Below are 25214 nucleotides of genomic sequence, written 5' to 3' on the forward strand. Positions count from 1 at the left end.
AGCATTTGTCTTTCTCTAACTTATTTCACTAAACGTAATATTTTCTAGGTCTATCCATGTTGCTGCAAATGGCATTATTTCATTTTCTTTATAGTTGAGTAATACCGCCAGTTTACATTCCCACCAATAGTATACAAGGGTTCCCTTTTCTCCACATCTTCTCCAACGTTTGTTATTGGTAGACTTTTTTTTTAATATTTGTAATTTATTGATTGATTGATTGATTGATTGATTGCTGTGTTGGGTCTTCGTTGCTGCCCGCAGGCTTTCTCTAGTTGCAGTGAGCAGGCGCTACTGTTCATTGTGGTGCACGGGCTTCTCATAGTGGTGGCTTCTCTTGATGCAGAGCATGGGCTCTAGGCATGCGGGCTTCAGTAGTTCTGGCTCACTGGCTCTAGAGCGCAGGCTTAGTAGTTGTGGTGCACGGGCTTAGTTGCTCCGCAGCATGTGGGGTCTTCCCAGACCAGGCTCGAACCTATGTCCCCTGCATTGGCAGGCAGATTCTTAACCACTGCGCCACCGGGGAAGTCCCATGGTAGACTTTTTGATGATAGCCATTCTGACAGATGTAAGGTGATATCTCATTGTGGTTTTGATTTGCATTACTCTATTAGCGATGTTGAGCATATTTCATGTGACTGTTGGCCATCTGTATGTCTTTGGAAAAAGTCTATTCAAATCTTTTGCCCAGTTTTCAATTGGATTTTTTCAATTGGATTATTTGGGTTTTTTTGATAATGAGTTGTATGAGCTGTTTGTATGCTTTAGATATTAACCCTTTGTTAGTTTCATCATTTGCAAATATTTTCCCCCATTCCACAGATTGCCTTTTTGTTTTGTCAGTGGTTTCCTTTGCTATGCAGAAGCTTTTAAGTTTAATTAGGTCCCATCTGTTTATTTTTGCTCTTATTTCTTTCGCCTTAGGAAAGTGATGCAAGAAAATATTGCTATAATTTATGTCAAAGAGTGTTCTGTCTATGTTCTCTTCTAGGACTTTTATGATTTCAGGTCTTACATTTAGGTGATTAAACCATTTTGAGTTTATTTTTGTATATGGTGTAAGAGAATGTTCTTTTTTTGGCTGCACTGCGCAGCTTGCAGGATCTTAGTTCCCTGACCACGGATTGAACCTGGGCTCTCGGCAGTGAAAGCATGGAGTCCTAAACACTGGACTGCCAGGGAGTTCCCAAGAGAATGTTCTAATATATATATATATATTTTTTACATGTAGCTGTCCAGTTTTCCAAGCACCACTTACTGAGGAGACTGTCTTTTTTCCATTTATATTCTTGCCTCCTTTGTCGTAGATTAATTGACCGTAGGTGTGTGGCTTTATTTCTCAGCTTTTTATTCTGTTCCATTGATGTATGTGTCTTGTTTTTGTGTCAACACCATGCCGTTTTTGATTACTATAGCTTTATACTATAGTCTGAAGTCTGGGAGGGTTATACCTCCAGCTTTGTTCTTTTTCCTCTGGACTGCTTTGACAATTCTAGGTCTTTTGTGATTCCATATGCATTTTAGTATTATTTCTTCTAGTTCTCTGAAAAAAGTAATGGGTATTTTGATAGCGATTGCATTAAATCTGTAGATTGCTTTGGGTAGTATGGCCATTTTAACAATATTAAAACCTTCCTATCCTCCAGCATGGGATATCTTTCCATTTCATTGAATCATCTTTAATTTCCTTCATCGATGTTTTACAGTTTTCCAAATACAGACTTTCACTTCCTTGGATAAGTTTATTCCTAGGTATTTTTTGGATGCGATTAAAAAAATTTTTTTAATTGAAATATAGTTGCTGTACAATATTATATAAGTTACAGGTGTACAATACAGTGATTCATCATTTTTAAAGGTTGTACTCCATTTATAATTACTATAAAGTAATGTCTATATTCCCTGTGTTGTACAATACATCCTTGTAACTTATTTTATACCTAAGAGTTTGTACATCTTTCTTCTCTACACCTATATTGCCCCTTTCCCCTTCCCTTTCCCCATTGGTCACCACTAGTTTGTTTTCTATATCTGTAAGTCTGCTTCTTTCTTATTATATTCACTAGTTTCCTATATTTTTTAGATTCCACAACTAAGTGATATCATACAGCATTTGTCTTTCTCTGACTTATTTCACTTAAAATAATACTCTCCAAGTCCATCCGTGTTGCAGCAAATGGCAAGATTTCATTCTTTTTTATGGCTGAGTATTAGTCCAGTGTGTGTGTGTGTGTGTGTGTGTGTGTGTGTGTGTGTGTGTGTGTGCGTGTGTGTACCACGTCTTCTTTATCCATTCATCTGTTGATGGTCACTTAGGTTGCTTCCATATCTTGCCAGTTGTAAACAATGCTGCTATGAACACTGGGATGCATGTACCTTTTCAAATTAGTGCTTTTGTTTTTTTCAGATTTTTACCCAGGAGTAGAATTGCTTGGTCAATGGTAGTTCTATTTTAAGTTTCTTGACAAACCTCCATACTGTTTTCCACAGTGGCTGGACAGTTTACATTCCCACCAACAGTGCATGAGGAGTTGTCTTTTCTCTACATCCTCTCCAACAATTGTTATACTTGTGTTCTTTTTGATGATAGCCATTCTGAGAGGTGTGAGGTGATATCTCATTGTGGTTTTGATTTGCATTTCCCTAATGATTAGCAGTGTTCAGCATCTTTTCATGGGCCTGTTGGCCATCTGCATTTGCTCTTTAGAAAAATGTCTTCAGTTCTTCTGCCTATTTTTTAATCAGGTTGTTTGGTTTTTTTGATGTTGAGTTGTATGAGCTATTTATATATATATTGGATATTAATCCCTTATTGGTCATATCATTTTCTCCTACTCAGGAGGTTGTCTTTTCCTTTTTTCAGTAGCTTCTATTGCTGTGCAAAAACTTTTAGGTTTAATTAGGTTCCATTTGTTTATTTTTGCATTTATTTCCTTTGGTTTAGGAAACAGATCCAAAAAAATATTGCTATGATTTATGTCAAAGACTGTTCTGCCTTTGTTTTCCTCTGAAAGTATTATAGTATCCGGTCTTACATTTAGGTCTTTAATCCATTTTGACTTTATTTTTGTATATGGTGTTCGAGAATGTTTTAACTTCATTCTTTTACATTTAGCTGTCCAGTTTTCCCAGTACCACTTATTTGAAGAGATTATCATTTCTCCATTGTATATTCTTGCCTCCTTTGTCATAGATTAATTGATCATAAGTGCATGGTTTTTTTCTGGGCTCTCTCTACTGTTGCATTGATGTCTCTTTTTATGCCAGTACCATAATGTTTTGATTACTGTAGCTTTGTAATATAGTCTGAAGTCAGGGAGCATGATTCCTCCAGATCTGTTATTCTTTATCAAGATTGTTTTGGCTATTTGGGTTCTTTTGTGTTCCAATACAAATTTTAATATAGTTTGTTCTGGTTCTTTGAAAAATGCCATTCATATATTTTTTTGAATTTTAATATCCTTATTGGAGTTTAATTGCTTTACAATGTTGTGTTAGTTTCTGCTGTACAACACAGTGAATCAGCTATATGTATACATATATCCCCATATCCCCTCCCTCTTGAGTCTCCCTCCCACCCTCCCTATCCCACCCCTCTAGGTCATCAGAAAGCATCAAGCTGATCTCCCTGTGCCAGCTTCCCACTAGCCATCCATTTTACATTTGGTAGTGTATATATGTCAATGCTACTCCCTCACTTCATCCCAGCTTCCCCTTCCCCCTGTGTCCATTGATATCTTGATAGGGATTGCATTGAATCTGTAGATTGCCTTTGGTAGTATGGTCATTTTAACAATATTGATTCTTCCAATCCAGGAACACGGTATATCTTTCCATCTGTTTGTCATCTTCTTTTTCTTTCATCAGTGTCTTATACTTTTCTGAATACAGTTCTTTTGCCTCCTTAGGTAGGTTTATTCCTAGATATTTTATTCTTTTTGATGTGATGGTAAACGGGATTGTTTCCTTAATTTCTCTTTATGATAGTTCATTGTTAATGTGTCGGAATGGAACAGATTTCTGTATATTGATTTTATGTCCTGCAACTTTACTGAATTCAGTGATGGGCGCTAGTAGTTTTCTGGTGGTGTCTTTAGGATTTTCTATATGTACTATTGCATCAACTGCAAATGGTGACAGTTTTACTTCTTCCTTACCAATTTGGATTCCCTTTATTTCTTTTTCATCTCTGTCATAGCTAGGACTTCCAAAAGTATGTTGAATAAAAGTGGCTAGAGTGGACATCCTTGTCTTGTTCCTGATCTTAGAAGAAATGCTTTCAGCTTTTCACCTTCAAGTATGATGTTAGCTGTGGGTTTGTCATATATGACCTTTATTATGTTGAGGTACATTCCCACTATGCCCACTTTCTGGAGAGTTTTTATCATAAATGGGTGTTGAACTTTGTCAAAAGCTTTTTCTGCATCTATTGAGATGGTCATATGGTTTTTATTCTTCAATCTGTTGATGTGGTGTATCACACTGATTGATTTGCGTATATTGAAGAATCCTTGCATCCCTGGGATAAATCCCACTTGATCATGGTGTATGACCCTTTTAATGTATTGTTGGATTTGGATTGCTAGTATTTTGTTGAGGATTTTTGCATCTCTGTTCATCAGTGATATTGGCCTGTAATTTTCTTTTTTTGTCATATCTTTGTGTGGTTTTGGTATCAGGGTGATGATGGACTCATAGAATGAGTTTGGGAGTGTTTCTTCCTCTGCAATTTTTTGGAATAGTTTTATAAGGATTGGTGTTAACTCTTCTCTAAATGTTTGATAGAATTTGCCTGTGAAGCGATCTGGTCCTGGACTTTTGTTTGTTGGACTTTTAAAAATCACAATTTTAATTTCAGTACTGGTAATTGGTCTGTTCATATTTTCTATTTCTTACTGGTTCACTCTTGGAAGATTGTACCTTTCTAGGAATTTGTCCATTTCTTCTAGGTTGTCCATTTTATTGTCATGTAGTTGACTGTAGTAGTCTCTTATGATCCTTTGTATTTCTGTGGAGTCAGTTGTAACTTCTTTTTCATTTCTGATTTTATTAATCTGAGCCCTCTCCCTTCTTTCCTTGATGAGTCTGGCTACAGGTTTATTAATTTTGTTTTTCTTTTCAAAGAACCAACTTTTAGTTTCATTGATCTTTTCTATTGTTTTCTTCATTTCTATTTCATTTATTTCTGCTCTGATCTTTATGATTTCTTTCCTTCTACTAACTTTGGGTTTTGTTTGTTCTTCTTTCTCTAGTTGCTTTAGGTGTAAGTTTGGGTTGTTTGAGATTTTTTCTTATTTCCTGAGGTAACATTGTACTGCCATAAACTTTCCTTTTATAACTTCTTTTGCTGAGTCCCATAGGTTTTGGATTGTCGTGTTTTCATTTTCATTTGTCTCTAGGTATTTTTTAAATTTCATCTTTGATTTCTTCAGTGATCCATTGGTTGTTCAGTAGCATACTATTTATCCTCCAAGTGTTTGTGTTCTTTACAGTTTTTTTTTCTTGTAGTTGATTTCTAATCTCAGCGTTGTGGTCAGAAAAGATGCTTGATAAGATTTCAGTTTTCTTAAATTTACCATGGCTTGCTTTGTGGCCCAGCATGTGATCTGTCTTGGAGAATGTTCCATGTGCACTTGAGAAGGATGTGTATTCTGCTGCTTTCAGATGGAATGTTCCATAAATATCAATTAAGTCAATGTGATCTAATGTGTTATTTAAGGCTTGTGTTTCCTTATTGATTTTCTATCTGGATGATCTGTCCATTGATGTAAGTGGGGTGTTAAAAGTCCCCCACTATTATTGTGTTACTATTGATTTCTCCTTTTATGGCTATTAGCATTTACCTTATACATTGGTGTGCTCCTATGTTGCATGCATATATATTTACAATTGTTATATATTCTTGGATTGATCCCTTGATCATTATGTAGTGTCCTTCTTTGTCTCTTGTAACAGTCTTTATTTTAAAGTCTATTTTGTCTATATGAGTATTGCTACTCCAGCTTTCGATTTCCATGTGCATGGAATACCTTTTTCCATCCCCTCACTTTCAGTTTGCATGTGTCTCTAGATCTAATATAAGTCTCTTATAGGCAGCATATATACAGGTCTTGTTTTTTTAACCATTTAGCCACTCGTTGTCTTTTGGTTGGAGCATTTAGCCCATTTACATTTAAGGTAATTATCGATATGTATGTTCTTACTGCCATTCTGTTAATTGTTTTGTTTTTGTTTTCATAGGTCTTTTTTTCCCTTTCTTCTTTTGCTCTCCTGTGATTTGATGACCATCTTTAGTTTTATGTTTGAATTCCTTTTTCTTTTTTTTTTTTTTTTTTTTGCGATATGCGGGCCTCTCACTGTTGTGGTCTCTCCCGTTGCGGAGCACAGGCTCCGGATGCGCAGGCTCAGCGGCCATGGCTCATGGGCCCAGCCACTCCGCGGCATGTGGGATCCTCCTGGGCCGGGGCACGAACCCGCGTCCCCTGCATCAGCAGGCGGACTCTCAACCACTGCGCCACCAGGGAAGCCCTCCTTTTTCTTTTTTGTGTGTATATCTATTATAGGTTTTGGTTTGTGGTTACCATGAAATTTTTGTATAGCAGTCTCTCTCCCTCTCTCTCTATATATGTAGATGTATGTATATGTATGTATGTGTGTGTGATTGTATTAAGTTGCTGATCTCAACTTCAAATTTTAGTCATCTGTTCTTCTGTACCCTATTGATTCCTTCTAGTGTATTTTTCATTTCAGTTATTGTATTCTTCACCTCTGTTTGATTGTTCTTTATATTTTCTCTCTTTTTAAAAAAATTCTAACTTCTCCCTCTGTGCATCCACTGTCCTCCCAAGTTCTTTGATCATGTTTACAGTCTTTACTCTGAACTCTGGCCTGCAGAGTTTCTGATGAAAAATCAGCTGATAGCTTTATGGGAGTTTCCTTGCTGCTTCTTGTATTCTCTCTTTATCTTTAATTGTTGTCATTTTAGTTACAATGTGTCTTGATGTATTCCTCTTTTGAGTTAATCCTGTATGGGACTCTCTGTGCTTCCTGCACTTGGATGTCTGTTTCCTTTCCCAGTGAGGCAAGTTTTCAGCTATTATGTCTTCAGTTATGTTCTCAGCCCCTTTCTCTCTTCTCTTTCTGAGACCCCTATAGTGCAAATATTTGTGCACTTGATGTGGTCCCAGAGGTCTCTAACTGTCCTCATTTCATTTCTTTGTCTTTTTTTCTGTTCAGTGGCAGTGATTTCCACTACTCTGTCTTCCAGCTCACTGATCTCTTCCTCTGTGTTATACAGTCTACTATTGATTCCTCATAGTCTTTTCATTTCAGTTATTGCATTCTTCATCTTTGTTTATTCTTCATATTTTCTAATTCTTTGTTTAAAAACTTCTAACTTCTCTCTCTGTGCATCCATTCTTTGTCCAAGTTCTTTGATCATCCTTATGATCATTACCCTGAAGTCTTTCTCAGGTAGATTGCCTATCTCCACTTAGTTTTTCTTCTGAGGTTTTAGCTTGTTCCTTCATCTGGAACATGTTCCTATTTCACCTCATTTTGCCTAAGTTGCTGTTTTTATTTTTATGGATTTGGCAGGTTGGTTCTGTTTCCCGACTTTGGAGAAGTGTCTTTTTGTAGGAGATGTCCTGTGTGTCCCAGCAGTACACTACCCTCTCATCACCAGAGCTGTGTATGCTGTGTGGATCTTTTGTGACAGGCTGACTGTGTGCACAGTCTGAGCATGTGGGTGGTCTGCTAGACTTGATTGGCCCCTGGTCCTGTTGGTTGCCAGACCCTGCCTTGTGTGGAGGCTACCTGTCGCTGGTTCGTAGGACCCAGTCATGAGGTGGCTGACTGCGGAACCCTGGGGCACCCTGGGTCCAGCTTACTGGTGGGCAGAATCAGGATCCAAGAGACCTCAGTCTATTGTGTGTCCACTGGTGGGTGAAGGAAGGTTCTGAGGCTAGTGCTGGACTACCGGTGGGCAGAGATGTTTCCTGGGGTCTGGTTGCAGGGCGCAGAGGTCCTAGAGGTGGTGTCAGATTGCTGGTGGGTGGGCCGATTCCTAACACAGTTGGCTGTGGGGTCTGGGGTATCCTGAAGTGCATGTCGGCCTGCTAGTGGGCGGGCTAGGGCCCAGCCATTCCCAGGGCAGGATATGGCCTACTAGTGGGTGTGCTGGTTCCACAGGCTACAAGGCTGTGGTTTTCTTGTGGCTGGTGTCTGTCTGCTGGTGGGCGAAGCTGGGTCTGACGCTAGACCAGGTTCTCTGGTGGGCAGGGCCACGGTCCAGCAGGTCCCAGGGCAGGGCCTGACTTGCTATTGGGCAGGCCATGTCTGCAGACTGGGGGGCTGCGGTTTTCTTATGGCTGCTCTCTGCCCACTGGTGGGTAAAAATGGGCCGAGGCTAGAGCAGGATCCTTGGAGGGTGGGGCTGGGTCCAAGGGATTATGGGGCTGGGGCCTGTCCACTGGTGGATGGAGCTGGTTCCCAGGGCCTCAGGTCTAGTGCCTGCACCCTGGTGTATGGGGCCAGGTCCTGGGCCCTCTGGTGGGCAGGGCCATGTCCAGGTGTGGCTGTGGGCTCAGGGGTTCTTAAGGCAGCCTGTCTGCTTGTGGGTAGGGCTGTGTCCTTTCCCAGTTAGTTGCCTGGCCTGAGGTCTCCCAGTACTGATGTCTACAGACTGTTGAACCAGGGCATCACGGCATCCTGGGACTAATAAGCTAGAGGGAGGATTCTAAAATGGTGCTTGCCAGCACCAGTGTCCATGTGGCAGAATGAGCTCCCCAGATGGCTGCCACCACTGTGTATGTCCCCAGGGTGAGCTCCAGTTGCATCCTGCTTCTCCAGGAGACTCCAAGATCAGCAGATGGGTCTAATCCAGGCTCGCACCAAATTACTGCTTCTGCCCTGGGTCCCGGAGTGTGAGATATTCGTGTGTTTTATGACTGGAGTCTCTATCTCCCCCCACCCTCTGGGACTCTCTAAAGTAAGCCCTGCTGGCCCTCAAAGCCAGATGCTCTGGAGGCTAATCTTCCCAGTGCAGAACCCCCTGGTCTGGGGAGCTCAGTGTAGGGCTTGGACCTCTCACTTCTTTGGAAGAACCTCTGCGATTGTCATTTTTCTCCTGTTCGTGGGTTGCCCACCCAAGGGTATGGGACTTGACTATATTGCAACTCCACCCCTCCTACCCATCTCATTGTGGTTCCTTCTTTATATCCTTAGGCATAGAAGACCTTTTCTGTTAGCTTCTGGTCCTTCTCATCAATGGTTGTTCCATAAATAGTTGTGATTTTGGTGTGCCTGTGAGAGGGGGTGAGCTTAGGGTCTTTCTACTCTACCATCTTGGCCAATCCCCGGTCTTGAATGGATGTTTTTATGTGGGAGCATCCATATGTAGACTGGGTGTACCCAGTATCTTTGGGGTGACGGCTGGATCTGATGTGGATGGCAGCCACGTCTTTCCTCAGGGTGTGCTGGCCACTAAAATGAGGGTGTGGCTGGTGTTGGATTAGCTAGAGCCTCCAGCAGTGTGAGGCAGGGCTTCCTCTCTGCTCAGTGGCCACCGTCACTCTGTCGGGGGTGGGGCCTGCTGCCTAGTTGCTGGAGCAGAAGCCCTGAGGGTCCAGCTTGAGCTCCGTTCCCTTCAAGTGTGTGTGTTTCCCTTCTCCCCACACTGGGGCCTTGCCCTGAAGGAGGGGAGTGCTGAAGTAAGCGGGGCTTGTGCCCTTATAGAGGTCCGGTGCTTCTCCTGTGTAGGCGTCTGCAGCTCTACTCAGCTGCAGCCCAAGGTCACATCTTTTCCCCGTTATGGTTGGCCCAGATCCAGTGCAAGGTTGTGGCATAGAGTGGGCAGGGCTGGAGCCTTCCCTAGGCTGGGACTGGGGATCACGGTGTTTTGGTTCAGGAATTGAAGTTCTGCGCAGCTGTGGGAAGTTGGGCTGCTTCTGTAGTGCTATTTGAGTAAGTGCGACAGTGGCTGCCACCGCCCACCTAGACCACACCCCAGGCCCCCGAGCCACCTCTGCATCCCTAGATGCAGTCTTTTCCCAAGACCTGACTGCCCTAGATCCCGTGCCAGGCTGTGGCATGGAAGAGCGGCACTGGGGGGTTCTCTCGGCTCACACTGGGGGGTGTGGTGCGGCAGCAGCTGCTAGGCAGACCTCTGTCCACCCTGTCTGGGGGTGAGCCTGCACCCGTGCGCTCCTCCCAAGTGGAGTCTAGGCTTCTTCAGCCTTTCTGTCTGTCCCAGCACTTCTCCAGACAGCAAAGGGGCTTGTCTCCTCCCTGCAGGACCCCTTGTCCCCTCCGGGGACGCCCTGTCTGTGGCTCGACCCGCTCACTCCCCACCCATGCGATCTCCCTTTTCCTCTTAGTCCCCTCCCCGGGGCACAGGTCCTGACCAAGTGCTTTCCTTCTGTCCTGATTACGTGGGAATCTTTCTTGCAGCCTTGGTGGTTTAGGAGTTCTGCCAGTTTCCAGTTAGTTTTCCATGAGAACTGTTCTGCATGTAGATGTGGTTTTGATGTGTTTGTGGGGTCAGCTGAGCTCCACATCCTCCTACTCTACCATGTGGATCCCCCTCCTGAAGCACTAGCCTAGGTCCTCATATTTCTAAAACTTCATCTCATGGGTTCTATCTTTGGCCTGGCCCATACTTGCATCCCCAGCCTCATTCTGCACCAGCCACCCTTTCCCTCTGCTTTTAGTCACACTAGCCTTCTTTAAATCCTTCCAACAGGCATTCCTCCTCTTTGCTGTGAGACATTTCACACATTCTTCCCTTTGTACGGAACATTTCCTCTCTGCATTAGAGTAAGTTTAATACTAGCTGCTGTGACAAACTTAAAAATGTCAGTGACTGAACACAAAAGTTTATTTCTTGCTTTTACAAAATCTATTGTGGATATTCCTGGTTGGTAGGTGGCCTTCCACATGATCCTTCAGAGAACCAGGTCCCTTCTGGCTATGGTTCTGTCATCCCATGGGACCTTAAGAGTACTTTATTGGATCCTATGCAACTGGTGGATAGACGGTTGAGGGAGGGGAGGGTGGTGAGAGACAGAGGATCCTACAGGAGGTTTTGAATGGGCTGTACCTGGAAACGGCATTAATCACTTCCACCCAGGTGCATTGGCTAGAACTGAGTCATATGCCCACATCTAGCTCCCTAGGAGGCAGGAAGAAACAGTCTAGCTGTGTGCCCAGAAAGTAGAGGGAATGGCTTCGGTTAATCCAGAGATTTCTTTGACACATACTACATCCCCCGCTGCATTCACTGATTACCTCCTGCCCGTCCTTCAGATCTCAGGGACGCCTTCTCTTACCTGTGACTATAGGTCAAATCGCCCTAGTCCTTCATGCGCCTGTCTTTTGTGGCAGTAACCACTGCTGTAAATTCATGCTCCTTTGTGTTACTACTGTTTCTTCTGTGCTTGTTTCCCACTAGGTACTGTTCCTCGGGGATAGGAATTGTATCTCTTTTGCTCAGTCCCAACCCAGTGCTTGGTACATGTAGTCATTCAGTAAATATTTGACTGAAGGAACCAAAATGAAAGAAAATGAATAGATAATTGCCCCGTGGGCACCCACTGCTACCCAGTGTGGCTCCAGAGGAAGTCAGATTGAAATACCATCCCACTCCCAGCCCTTAGTGCTATCTGTGGGTCCCAAATCTGACTCAACACCTTTCAGTGTGTCTAAGCATCCGAAAGGCCACTGCCCAGCTCCTGGCCCCTCTGATACTATTTTCATTGCTAATAGACACCCTGCCCAAGGTTGTCCCCAGATGTTCCAGCCACTCTTCTCAACAAGGATTGTGTATTTTTTTTTTGCCCTTCAGAGGCTGGCCTCATAGGGGTAGTGTGGCGTCGGGGCCCCAGACAGCCACGAGGTCTCCCTTACCCCACTGGCTTTGCTTATCCCTTAGATGTGCGTGTCCCCCTGACCTCCTGTCCCCTATCCCTCCCCAGAACAGGCTTTAGTGAAAGAGACTATCAGTGCTGTTGACAGACTGACCGGGTGTGCAGAGGTTGCACTGAGGTGTCAGACAAAACGTATCCTGAAGTCAAAGTCCACGCCTTGCCAAATTTCCAGCCTCCTTGGGAGACAAGTGCTAAATGTATTTGTTCTTATTATTTTGTCACCAGCATCCTTAATATTTGGTATAAGCTACCTATTCAGTGTGGAGAAGGGAAAAAAATTCTTACCTTTCAAATGTGAAACAGTGATGGTGGAATTTTGAACAGGAGGGGCAGAGGTATTCTGAGTGTGAACAGGTGAAGCTGCAGGATAAGACACTGCCCAGCAGTACTGCCCAGCAGTAAGTCCTGTCCCTAGCAGCCTCACTCCTCCAGCCCCACCCTCGCCCCAGACCTAGCAAGCATGCAGCCCTGCATTGTGGGGCCTTGAAGCACTTGGGCAGAGGTGAGGGCGGTGTCGATCTGATGCTCTCCCGCATTCCTTACAGATTGCAAAGGAAGATGCCATTCTGCCGGTAGCTCTCTTCCCATCTCTCTGCGAGCTCATCTTTCATAACAACCCTCTAGTGGCCCATACACGAGGTACGGTACCCACAAACCTGCCCCCTGAACCCAGTCTCCAAGAAGCAATGTGGGCATCCTCATCCCTACCTCAGTGCCGAGCCCTGCTCTGCTCTGCGTCGTGGGTGGACAAGGTTCATAGTGCATTGGGGGCTGTAGAAAACAAGAGAGACCTCTGAGCACATGCTCTGCACTAACTCATCCTGACAGCAAACCTGTGAAGCGGGCATTTTTGTCTCTGTGCACAGTAGATGAAACTGAGGATCAGAGAGGGTCACAATCTACCCAAGGTCACACAGCAACAGAGAGGCAGTGCTGGGAATGGAGTACAGAATTATCTAGATCCTGCATGGGCTCTATAACGACACTTTGCTTTGTGGAACAGGTCTGTTGTGACCTCACTCCCCACTTCCCAGTTGGGGAGGAGTGGGAGGGCGAACTGCTGAGCCCTCCCCACCCAGGGCACACTGAATGCAGTAGATGCTCTGTCAGTACTGGAATCCACTGTGCAAGATGCAGCAGCTGGAGGCATTTTAGAATCCTGGGCCCTGGAGTGACAACAGGGTATTCTATCTCTACTCTACACTGTCTTCATTGCCTTGGGCAAATTCCTTAACCTCTCTGTGCCTCAGTTTCCTCACCTGTCAAGTGGGCATAATATAGGTACCTACCTCCTAGAGCTGGTGTGAGAATTAAGTAAGTTTATACATGTACATGAACAGTGCCTGGCACACAGAAGCCCCCAGTAAATGTTAGCTAATGGTAATCTTATTTTCCCACCATGGCTCCAGGGGTCCCTCCACTGCTAAAAAGCTTCCTCCAGGAGCGGCTGGGAATCCACTTAATTCGAAGGAAGATGGTAAAGGCTAAGCATCACATTTTGATGCCTCGGAAGGACTCTCGGAAGGTAAGGCTTCAAAGGCAGGACCCCCCAAGCCCAGGGGGAGTGGAGCCTATTTCAGTGCCTGCAGACCAACCTGGCAGCAGAGCTGCTCCCTCCCACAATACCTGGGATCCCTCCGTTAGGTTTGTATCCACAGTTTTGTCTTCTCCTTCCCTCGCTCTCTTACATACAGATACACCCAGAAGAGACAAGCCAGCCAGTCAGAGACCCAAAAGTCAGAGTAGGGAGGAGCCTGGGAGGGCATTGAGTCTGACCCCCTAATTTTACAGAGAAACTGAGGTCCAGAGGAGACGCTGTGGAAAAGTGGAGAGAAATCAGTCAGAAGACCCAGGTGTGAGTCTGGCTCCACCATTTTTCTAGCTGCCTGAACTTGGGCAAGATTTCCACTCTCTGAGCTTCAGCTTCTCAACTCTAAAACCTCTCAGAGCTGCTGAGAGGACTGGATGAAGCAACAGATATAAAAACACTTTATAAACTCCCCAAACCCCTACGAATGCAGGTCATAGTCACCTGTAGTAATCGTGAATGGCTGCACCAGGCCTAGAATACATATCTCCTGCCTGAATCTTAGGAAGCGTTTCTACCGTTGAGAGCAGTGTGCTCCCTCAGTACCTCCCCCAGCTAGTGGTCTTAGATTTGCCTTGTGGGATGCCGTAAAGTAAGTCAAATCCCTCTTTCATCCTAAGGATTTCAGAAATTTCTGTGAAATGCTGCTCCCTCCTGAACTTTATAGTCTTCCTATAGGCAAAAGCTGGACTGGGCATTGCTGATCCCGAAAGTTAATTACAGTTATTCCCTGCCCAACCTGCCCAACCCAGTCTGTTTCTGTACAGCCAAGCTCTTGTCTTGAGCCCTCAGAGGACCAGAGCAGCATGTAAAACCAGAAATAGAAATTCAGAGGGTTTCCATCATCTTTCCCCTTGTCTGTTGCCTCCTCTAAGGATCCTGCTACTTCCCTTCCCATCAGCCAGCTGGGGAAGGGCACAATCAGTGAGCCGGATGCTAAGTACGTAATCCTCTCTCCCACGTACAGAACACCCATACTGAGAACTTGCACACATGCTACCCTGTAACCCTCACCACGGACAAGGAAACAGGCTCAGAGAGGTGAAATAACTGATTTGTTAAAAGGTAGTGTTGGGGCCCAGGGGCACCGCTACAGTTCCAACTAGTAGCGGATAAACACCAAGTATCAGTGGCCAAATGAGAAGCACATCAATGCTTTGTGAATCTAGGCAAACACCATCTAACCTCCAATGCAGGCTAGACTGGAGAGTGTTGTGTGGCCTGCAGGCAGGTTGGAGATGCCTACGTGTTCCCTGTGTGCTCCCAGAGATGGGCTGGATGTACAGCCTTTTACTCACTCAGTTACATAGACCAAGGTTGCTGGCCCTCCCTCATACTAGGCATGGACAAGACGGGAGGAAAATGGAGAACCTGCCAGAACAGGCCTGGACCCACCCAATGTGTAACCAAAAAACTGTATGAGGCCTCTATGTGTGAGAACACAAATGGAAGATAAAACGGCCTGCCCTTGATGCTCAGCAGTCCAGCCCATCTGGGACACAGGGTCCAGTGGCTCTCAACCTCTGACCAATCAGATTATCCAGTCTTCCCTCAGGAAAGTGGTGGTGGGATAGAGAAAGAGCATCCCCAGCACTCCTCCAGCGCAGACCTGTGAGAGGGAGGAATAAATGTGGCCCCTTCTCCACCAGCCGGCAAATGACGGCACTTGGTGTTTTGGACACTGAGGCATGAGTTCTGAAAAAAGACTCTGGGTCCCTCAGGCTTCAAGTCTAAACACTGAGATTTTACATATTCCAAAAAGGAAATATTTTCTTAAAAAGAATCCTATTTTATAAAATCCTATTTTGTAAATCCTATTATATAAAAGTCATCTGTCACACTCCCTAGTTTGTTAGGTACATTTGTGCACGCCATCTCATTTGGGAGAACTCTGCAAGATAGGCAGGCAGGGACTATTCTCCCATTTTGTAAGCTCAAATGATAGACTGTGCTTGAGATCTTTCCACTGCACTGCATGGCCTGTCAAAGTACAGATATAAGTGGACCAAATACCTTTGACAAAGAATAAAAACAATTCACTGTATAACTAGGGAGGGGAAGCAGAACTAAGCCCAGATGAGGGAAACTGGGCCCATGGCTCTCTCCTGGCAGATGAGGCAGAGGAGGAGGCGGGTAGAATGACAGGCTTTTGCTAACTAAGGAAGATGAGCAGTTCAGTGGGAAAGAAGTTATTGCCTTGGGTCTAAACCCTGAGATTTGCCTTCTATAGGGGTCTTTATTATAAAGGTGCAGGGACTAGCACCCTGAAAGGGGCCTGGTGCTGCTGCCTTCCAGAGAACGTGGGACCACCTCCCCCAGGCCCTCCTAGGAGTCCCCGAGGGGAGTCAAGAGCACTGTGGGACACCTTGATCAGAGGAATGAGGCTGCTGCAGGCCAGAGTGATATGGTCAGGCATCTAGAATGAGGCCTGGAGCCTCTGCCACTGAACAACTCTGTGACCTTAGACAAGTCATTTTACCTCTCTGAGCCCCAGTTTCCTTATTTATAAAATGAGGACACTTATTCACTGGGTAATTTGAGGTGTAAATAAAACTACATGTCATGTATGGGGTACATCGTAGATGCCCAGTAAGTGTGATTTTGCCCCCTCCCTCCCCCTGTGAGACCTCACCCAGTGCTTCTGACCACTATACCAGTTAGCCTTAGGCTGGTGATATCCAGGAGGAGAGATTCTGATTAGGAAGCAAACCAATTCAGCCCTTCTTCCATGACAGGTGAAAACCCAAGTCCCAAAGGTGCCAAAGCAGCCTCTGATTCTCCATCACCCACCCATGACCACAATCAAGTCTTCCTCAAAGGAGATGCTGGAAACAGAGGCAGAGTTGACAAAAGAGCTGCCCACCACCAAGACCATTGCTGTGGAGCGAGAGATGCCCATCGAGGGCCCGGAGGGCCTTCCCCTCTCCCAGCAGGCCTTCGTGCCACTGCCTCCCATCTGCTCTGACTCCACTGTGCATAGTGAGGACACACCCCGCCGAAGCGACACTGCTGGCCACCTCAGCCCAGGCCACCCGTCAGATGAGGACACCCAGAGCACAGAGTCCATCTTCCTGACCCAGGTGCCTGGACCCACCTGCCCCTGCCCACTTGTTCCCAGCTCCCACATGTTCCTGTCCAACCCTTAGACGGCTGGACTGCTGTAGGCAGCTGGAACTAAGCACAAGGCAGTTCTGGAAACCAGAAAGCACCCTTGGCAGAGCCTGCAAGCCCCTTCTGGGAGTTCCACTGATCCAAGGCTACTGGTAGGGACACCCATGGGGACAAGTCGTGGTCCTGTGGCACAGACAACATCTGGGATTTGGCTGGGGCGTTGGTCAGACCAGTTTCTTGGAAGGGTTTGCTGCTGCCTCTGCCTCTCTGCATAAGGTCACCTCACTTCTGATGCTGCATCTGAATCCTGGGAGCACAGATGGATGAGACATGCGTCCTGCCCTCAAGATGTCCTCAGTCTAATAAGGGAGATGGACAGGAACCATGCATGCAGTCAGTGCTGAGACTGAGGAAAACTCAGGGGCTGGGAGCCTAGAGGAAGGAGGGATGCCTTTGTCCTAGACCAGGAGGGCTTCCTAGAAGCAGTTCAAATGAGCTGAGCTTTGCAGGCTGAGCAGGAGTTAACAAGGTAAAGAGCTGGGCAGCAGGGACATTCTGGGCAGAGTGAACAGCGTGAAGCAGGGTACAGAGGAAGGAAATTAAAATGGTACGTACAGAACGATGAATGATTCAGTGTAAATACAGTAGAGAGGTGACATGTAGGAAAAGGGAAGTTTAGGCTGGAGGAGTTGGTAGGGCCCTCTTGAACTTTATTATTGTAACATTATTATCCTCCCTGATCTTCCTGCCTCCAGTCTTGCCCCTCCAATCTGCCAGATCTTTCCAAGATGTGCATCCACCCATAAATTATCTAACTCTCTATCCATTCATCTCTTACTTGTTCCACACATGACTTAGAGTGACATACAAACTCGTACAATATAAAAGTATCTTTATGAACTAAATCAGAACCTTCTTGGAACAAAACAGAGTATAAACAAACAAGTATTAAAAAATAATTGAGATAGTTGGATAAAAGGAAGATATGCACAGGAAAGGAAATAATAAGTGCAAGGCCAATTCTGTCACTCAGATGTGCACATCGTGCACTGCCACTCTCATAATAGAGGTCTATTGCCCAAATGCAGTTCGAGCTTCCTAGTGGCCTAAGCAGTACAGTCAATTATGAGTCACCATGGTTGGAAAAAACAATCCCCCAATTGCCCAGGCTATAACCTCCAATACAATGTTGTCTTTTTCCTCCTGATCTTAGCAGGCAAACGTTCAGTCTTTCATCATTAATTATGATTAACTGTGGGTTTTTCATAAATGCCCTTTATCAGGTCAAGGAAATTTCTTTCTATTCCTAGTTGAGTATTTTCTGTCATGAAGGGGTGTTAGATTTTGCCAAGTGCTTTTTCTGTGTCTGTTGCGATCATGTGGTTTTTGTCCTTTACCTATTGATATGGTATATTACATTAATTGATTTCCAGATGTTAAATCAACCCTGCATACCTGGGATAAATCCCACTTTGACATGGCATATAATCCTTTTTATATGTTGCCGGTTCAGTTTGCTAGTATTTGGTGGGTATTTCTGTGTTTATATTCATAGGGATATTGGTCTGTAGTTTTCCTTTCTTGTGATGTCTTTTCCCTAGTTTGGGTTTCAGGGTAATACTGACTTCAGAGAATGAGTGTTCCCTCTTTCTCTATTTTTTTTTTTTTTGGAAGAGTTTATGAAGGGTTGGTGTTAATTCTTTAAATGTTTGGTGGAATTCACTACTGAAGACATCTGATCCTTGGCTTTTCTTTGTGGGAAGTTTTTAAATTACTAATTCGATCTCTTTACTTGTTATATAGGTCTACCCAGATTTTCTATTTCTTCTTTAGTCAGCCATAAGTTTTAACTAAGGGTATAATTACATTCCTACTGGTTTCATAAAGATGCTTCTTATAACACCATCACAGTAAGGCTAAAAAAGTGAATTCAGACAATGTTCACTCACCCCTTTTCAAACTCTTCCATGGCTTGCCATTACAGTGAGGATAAAGAAAATACAAACAAAAACAAAACAAACACCCTCAGCTTGGCATTTAAAGGTCCTTACTGAGCTGGGCCCTGCTTGTTGCTCCAGCTGCCTATCTATCTCTTTACGGTACCCTCCAACCACACCAATATTTTACTCCCCGCAAATGCACTTTGCTGTGTCTTAACTTTGCATCTTTGCCCATGCTCTTCCCTGCCTGCCACAGTCCTCCTTTCTCATCGCTTGCCGCCTACCCGGGGATGGCTCTCTGGTTCTTCCAGACTTCGCTCAGGCTAAGGCAACAACCCTCCAGTGAGCTTCCTGGCCCCCCAGGCTGGTTAGGGCTTCCTGTGGGCTCACCCTGAACCCTGTGCTCTCCTGTGACAGCATTTATCACAATGTATGGTAATTTCTATTTTCATGTCTGCTTCCTCTCACCCCAGTCTGGGTTCTTGCCCATAACAGGACCCAGCATGGGGACCCACACAGAGCTCAGAAGTGTTAAGGGAATGCATTTTCTTTTTCTTCTGGGGCACAGGTCAGTGGGCTATCTTCCTCCACCTTCCAGAGGGATGATACAGAGATAAAGGAGAAAGACCAAAGACGACCACCCACAGCACCCAGAGAGGTGAAGAGGACTCAGAAGAAGCTCCCATCTGCCTCCTTCTCCAGGAAGTACCATGGCTCTGAGGAGCTGCTCACAGCCAAGCCTGATCCAGCCTTCAATGAGCCGAAAGGTACGTGAGGAGAATGGCTCTGGGCAAGGGGCTCTCTCCATGGCCCAGAGCAAGTCAGGGCAAAGCCAAGGTGGGTGCCAAGCCTCTTTTCCGGGCCAGGTTGTCATCTTCTGTCTGAATGTCTGTCAAAGGGCCCCTGAGGGTGTTCTGGTTTGGAGCCCTACTTGTCAGGACCCCTGGCCTGGACCGTCATTGGCTTTAGGGGAACCACAGCTGTTCAGAGATTCCAGCCAGTCTGGACCCAACTGCTTTGGTTGGCAAAGTCTTTCCAGGAAGGGTGTGACGAACAAACACCCAGACTGGTCAGATTCCCAAGGTCCTCCCCAGCCCAGTTAATCTCCAAAGCAAACATCCAAAATCTTCCCTGTGTGGTTTGAGACAAGGGAAGGGAGGCAGTGCCTTCTCCGGCCCCTTATTTCAGACTCTGCCGTATTAACAGTATCTGCAGTGGTGCTCAGCTGTACTCTGTTGGGTGTCATTCTCTGCAGTGTAACCCCCTGAGGCTAATGGGTTACTTGGCGTCACTCCCTTTCACCACTCCTATGCTATTTTTCCATCAGGATCTGTGCACATAGGAAACAAGTATTCACTGAACAAATGATGGAACTTCTGGCACCACAACAGATCAGGGCAGGATATGGGAACAGTGTTTTCTTCTTGGAGCCCCTCATCTTTTTACCCAGGGCTGCTATGACATGGGGAATGAAGAAATTGGGGGAGGCATCCAGGAGGAGGGGGATGGACCTTGACCTTGTCTTTTTGCCCTAGGAATCCAGAAGAATACACAGGCCTTGCAGCACATGTTGAAACATCCGCTCGTGTACTGCTCCTGCAAGCCCAGGCTGGACACTCTTCAGAAACACTATGTTCCCAAGGAGAAACGGGTAAACTTCCACCACACTGTGTATGTGAACTGCCCCTCAGGACCCCACAAGTACAGAGGTGGCTGTCACCTTGGGACCTTCAAAGAGCCATGCTTTTCCCTAGTGCCCCCAAGTTCTCCCCTGCCTGTCATTGTGACTGTATGAGGAGGTGAGGCCATGAAAGTCTGAGTAGAAGACTGGGATAACACTGTGCTCTCTTACCTCCCATCAGACCCAGAGGATCCCTATTCCACCCCCCCGGAAGACTCGAGCCCAGCTGCTGGATGACATCCTCATTTGCATGCGGGACCCCCGGAACATTACTGAGGCACCACTAGGTACAGCTCTGACCCCCAGTCCTCAGCTGCCAGGATCCAAGATCTAGAAGTTTACTCACCTGCTGGTATAGGCAAAGGGCTTGTGTTGGAGCAGGAAGGGCCCTTAGAGAGCATCTGCCCCAGACCTTCCTGTGTGCAGATGGAGAAACTGAGGCCTGAGTGAGGCAGAGAATTGCCTAAAGTCACACAGCATGTCACCAACAGCTTGAGACAGAATCAGAAGGGGATGCCTCTGGCTTTCTAGTGCCCAAACTGGAGAGACCATTTTCAGGCCCTTAACATCCTCTTCCCACCCCCTCCCACTTTCTGGGGGGCTCTGGACCCAGTCCCCGCTGCTTTAGGCTAGGTGGGACCCAGGGTGACCTTGGTGCCCCTCCCGGCTTTTCTCCCTGCAGGAGCTGTCCTGTGCCAGCGGACAGAGCAGCGGCTGGTGAACCAGAAGCAGTACCTGGAGGCCAAAAGGCTGCTGAAGGAGTTTCATGCACAGTACCGGCTGCTGGTGCGCTGCTCACTGCGGTCGGTGTTCGGGGCCACGGCACCACCCCACGTCCCACCGGCATTGAGCAAGGGCCAGCCTAAGAAGTTCGGCCGCTTCCTCGAGTTAGGCCGCTTCCTCGAGTTCATGGATGAGTTCTGCCAGGAGCCCACGGCCAGTGACTCGAAAGGCTAGGGCTGCGCGCGGGGCCATGTGCCCCACCCATCCTGCACCCCACACCCTCCACAAGGGCTCCGTGCCCTTGACCGCTCCTTGGGATGGGTGTGGGCCTCCGAGCTCTGCTCAGCTTCACTCGCCGGCCGCTGTGAGTGGGGAGCTCGTCAGGACCTCCCCGCCCTGGGTCAGGCAGGAACCGGCACCTGGCCCGACAGCAATAAAGTGGGTGCATAGAGCAAGGTAGGCCTCATGCCTTTTTGGAGCCTAGGCCAGGTTGTCGCACTGGGGAAAGAAACCCCAGCTGATGTGCATCCCTAGAGTCCTGTGGGAAAACTGCCTGAGTCACACAGAGTGATAACACTGTGTTATCCCACAGAGCTGGGATAAGCACTAGGACAGAAAACAGGTCGATGACACAAACAGCACAGAATCTAAAGCTCAGAGAAGTTAACTAACGTGCCCACAGCCACCAGTTAGTGTGTGTGTGTGTGTGTGTGTGTGTGTGTGTGTGTGCGTGTGTGCGCGCGCGCGCGTGCGCGCACACGTGTGCGCGTTGGGAGCAGGGCGGGTACAAAACTCGGGCCTCAAGGCCCCCAAAAGCATCTAGGCTTTCTCTGTTGGGCAGCTTTTTCCACCTTGAGGGCAAATGTGGGGAGAGGGAAGAGAGAGAGGATTGGGAATTTCCTTATTAGATGGCCATGACCACAAAATTGGGACAAGTTGAGGGGAGGGCTTACATGGAGTTTCCCAAGGTTTTCTAATCCAGGACATATGCAAATACAGTGGGATGTGGCTCTAAAACAGACCCTGGGACTGTGCAAGGTCAACCTGGACTCAGGTTAAGTAAGCTAGTTCTAGCCAAAGCAGCCTATGGGGTTGCCCCATTCTTATGAATGCATAGTAGTCAGCACCTACTATAGAGGAGGATCAGGAGAAGGCCACTGGGGCTGAATTCCAGAGATGTGCATTTGGATGAGTTCTGCCAGGGTGCTGGGTGTGACCTAGTCACCTGGGCAATGATTTCTCCTAAGACTGCTTTCCTGGAGGTGCCTACAATTCAGACTTGGGGAGCAGGCCTGCAGTTCCCAGGGTCCAGGAAGCAGTGGCATAAGGATTAAGGACCCACAGCAAGGCACAAACTCCCACAACCTAAGGTGCAATTAAGGCGATTATAGAAATACAGTCTTGTAGCCACAGGTCTGTGGTGCAGTATCTGGTGTATTTCAAGTGCGAGACTATTAGGACACAAGTGTTCGCATATTATCACACTCAACCAACCACAGCCACATACATATGGCCAGTTACATATTTACACCAAGCTGTGGTCATACCAGACACACATATTCAAGTTCAGACAGTCACATACATGATCACATACAGTCCCATACACATATCAAGTTACAAAGTCAGTTACATCTCACTCATTCACACAGGCACCTGGACAGATTCAGGTAATAAACACAGTGCTACCCTCAGCAGCACTCATGTGCTGGGGCATGTTGCTGTCTTACCACGTTGGGTCTCCTAGGCCCAAGATCATCCTTCTGCTAATGTTAGGAAGGAGAATCCACCCCAACATTCACAATGTAAACCTCACTAGGTTCAAGTTCGAGAGATTTGGAATGCTCCCTTCAGCCAGAAACACTATCAAACAATAAGCTCTCAGGCCTGAAAGGCTCCTGGGAACATCCTATCCCAGCCTCAAGGCAGGAAGCCTCTTGCAATCTCCCCAGCAGATCATTCACCTCCTGCTTGCACATATAGTGACAGGGCGCTCATTCCCTACAAAGGCTGTCCCTTCCTTTGTTGGGAAAACTATTGGATGGCTCTAGCCATTGGACTAAGCATCTGCCTAAGTCCCTCAGTAGTCCTAACTCTGCTTTTGGGCCCAGAGTATATCTGCTCTCTCTGCCCAGCCAGGCTGGCCCTTTACCAATATGAGACTATCCTGAAGAGGCTATACCTATCTAGGCCAGACGCTCCTAACTTTCTCAGTTATTCCACATGGGATACCATCGGAATAAATTGGTTCTCCTATCATTCTGAACACCAAAGCAAGACATTCCAACACAGGGCATCTCCCAGAGCAAAGATCGCACCAAAACTCAAACACACATAGTCTAAGCTCAGCTCAGATTTGCCTGAGATTGCTCTCCAGAGAGAAGACTGACTAGAAACAGAACATTCATGAGTTTGCTTTACTGTTTTCTCAACTTGGGCCTCTCCTCAACCTGGCAAGCCTGCACTGAAGAATGCACTTTGGTATTGTTTAAACAACACATCATCCCATTTGATCCCTTAGCAGAAGCATCCCTGACAGGGCACGCCTGTTCTGAGTCCTCTGTCTTTGTCAAAAAGCTCCTTGTGATGAGCTGGAGAGGAGGCAGCCAGCAATGGCAGTGCCAAGGGTCTGGGCCCCTTCTGCAATCTAATGCAGACAGCAGGTTGAATGAAACCAAAATCCAAACCATTTTCTATTTCTAGGTTGGAGGGGATAAGGCCCTAAGGACAGCTGTTTATACGAAGAACTAAGAGTAAATAGTACATCAGTCACAGACAAAAAAATCCATTAGTTGGCATTTAAGATAATCATTTTCTTTTACATAGTTACCCATTCTCATTAGGACTTGAAGGTTCTGCTGGAGGTTAAGGGTTGAACCCACTGAGGGAAAGCCCTGCTCCTACTGTTGGCACAGCTCGGAGAGGGGGCAGGGCCAACAAGGGAGAATCTGCTGCCGCCGTCTGGAGCCGGGCCCCAAAGCTGCTCCTGAGCTCTCAGGGTTTGATCTTTGAGGAGTACATTCCCTGTTTCTACCCCTTATTAAATGAGAGGAAAGGAAGAACAACAAGCCTGGCCTTACCCTGGCTTTGTCCAACTAGTTCTTTTTTTTTTTTTTTTGCTGTACGCGGGCCTCTCACTGTTGTGGCCTCTCCCGCTGCGGAGCACAGGCTCCGGACGCGCAGGCTCAGCGGCCATGGCTCACGGGCCCAGTCGCTCCGTGGCACGTGGGATCTTCCCGGACCGGGGCACGAACCCGCGTCCCCTGCATCAACAGACGGACTCTCAACCACTGCGCCACCAGGGAAGCCCTGTCCAACTAGTTCTTGACTTAAGACACCAGAAAAGGTAGAAAGGGAGCCTGCCCCCAGTTTGAGATTGCCTCCCACAATTACTGAGACAAGGCATTAAGGAAGCATTTTCTCACAAAGCAAAATGTGTAAATATTTTTCTTAGGAAAAAAAATATAATACATAGAACAATGTGCACATTCAGTCTTGGCACTTTTCCTTCATCCAATTTAACCAATTTCTAAACTGGTGACTTCTGTATATATTCACTGTGGATAACGTGTAAAGATGCATTTCTGGATCATCTTTAGAGGAAAGTCTATTCAGCATCCTCTTCCTAGAATCCCACCCCCACCCCTCAAAAACAAAAGAAAGCAGACCTGCTTTCTCATTGAGTCACAAGAATTTATAAACAGCTATACTCACTTCTAAAAGCCAAGTCAAAAGACCAATCTGATAAGGAAAATTGATAAGGAAATTTCAAATTGATAAGGAAAAGGCTGGCTGAGAAAAATTAAGTCCCTAAGGAGTTCTTGATTTTCAAAGAAAAGTAAAGGGTTGGTTGGGTTCTAATCCTTGGTAGTTAAAATGACGGCTATTCCAATCAAAATATATCACTTCCCAAGATTTCACATTCACGTTACTCTCACTATGGGGGTTTTTTCCCTGCCTGGGTGTGTATTAAGGGGATATGGGTACATTTTAATTCTAACTGAAAAAAGCAGGAAGAAAAAACAAAACAATCATTCGGGTGTCCCCCTCATTAGGAGATTGTGTGTGTGTAACTTAGAGGACTATTCATTCAGACCCTAGACAACTACAGTACAAACATGACACACAGGGCACTGAACCTCAAGTTCCTCATTTCTTAAAAAAAAGAAGGGCATCAGGGGGTATAGTTTGACTTGGATAATTTCCATGCCCATTCCAGCTACATAACATTTTATGATTATGATCCAGCC

General features: G+C 46.1%; 1 protein-coding gene across 1 annotated transcript in view; it reads left to right on the forward strand.

Annotated features, from left to right (window-relative positions):
- Window positions 1-21390, forward strand: part of XRRA1 (X-ray radiation resistance associated 1) — an 87261-nt gene extending 65871 nt beyond the window's left edge. The window contains exons 13-19 of the mRNA XM_079707544.1: window positions 12470-12563; window positions 13334-13449; window positions 16248-16592; window positions 19132-19330; window positions 20099-20214; window positions 20426-20531; window positions 20927-21390. Of these exons, the coding sequence (XP_079563670.1) occupies window positions 12470-12563; window positions 13334-13449; window positions 16248-16592; window positions 19132-19330; window positions 20099-20214; window positions 20426-20531; window positions 20927-21201 (1251 nt within the window). The 3' untranslated portion in view covers window positions 21202-21390. The remainder of the gene's footprint in view (window positions 1-12469; window positions 12564-13333; window positions 13450-16247; window positions 16593-19131; window positions 19331-20098; window positions 20215-20425; window positions 20532-20926) is intronic.
- The last annotated feature ends 3824 nt before the right edge of the window (window positions 21391-25214 follow it).

Source organism: Hyperoodon ampullatus (genome assembly GCF_949752795.1).
Source record: "Hyperoodon ampullatus genome assembly, chromosome: 7".
NCBI lineage: Eukaryota > Metazoa > Chordata > Mammalia > Artiodactyla > Ziphiidae > Hyperoodon > Hyperoodon ampullatus.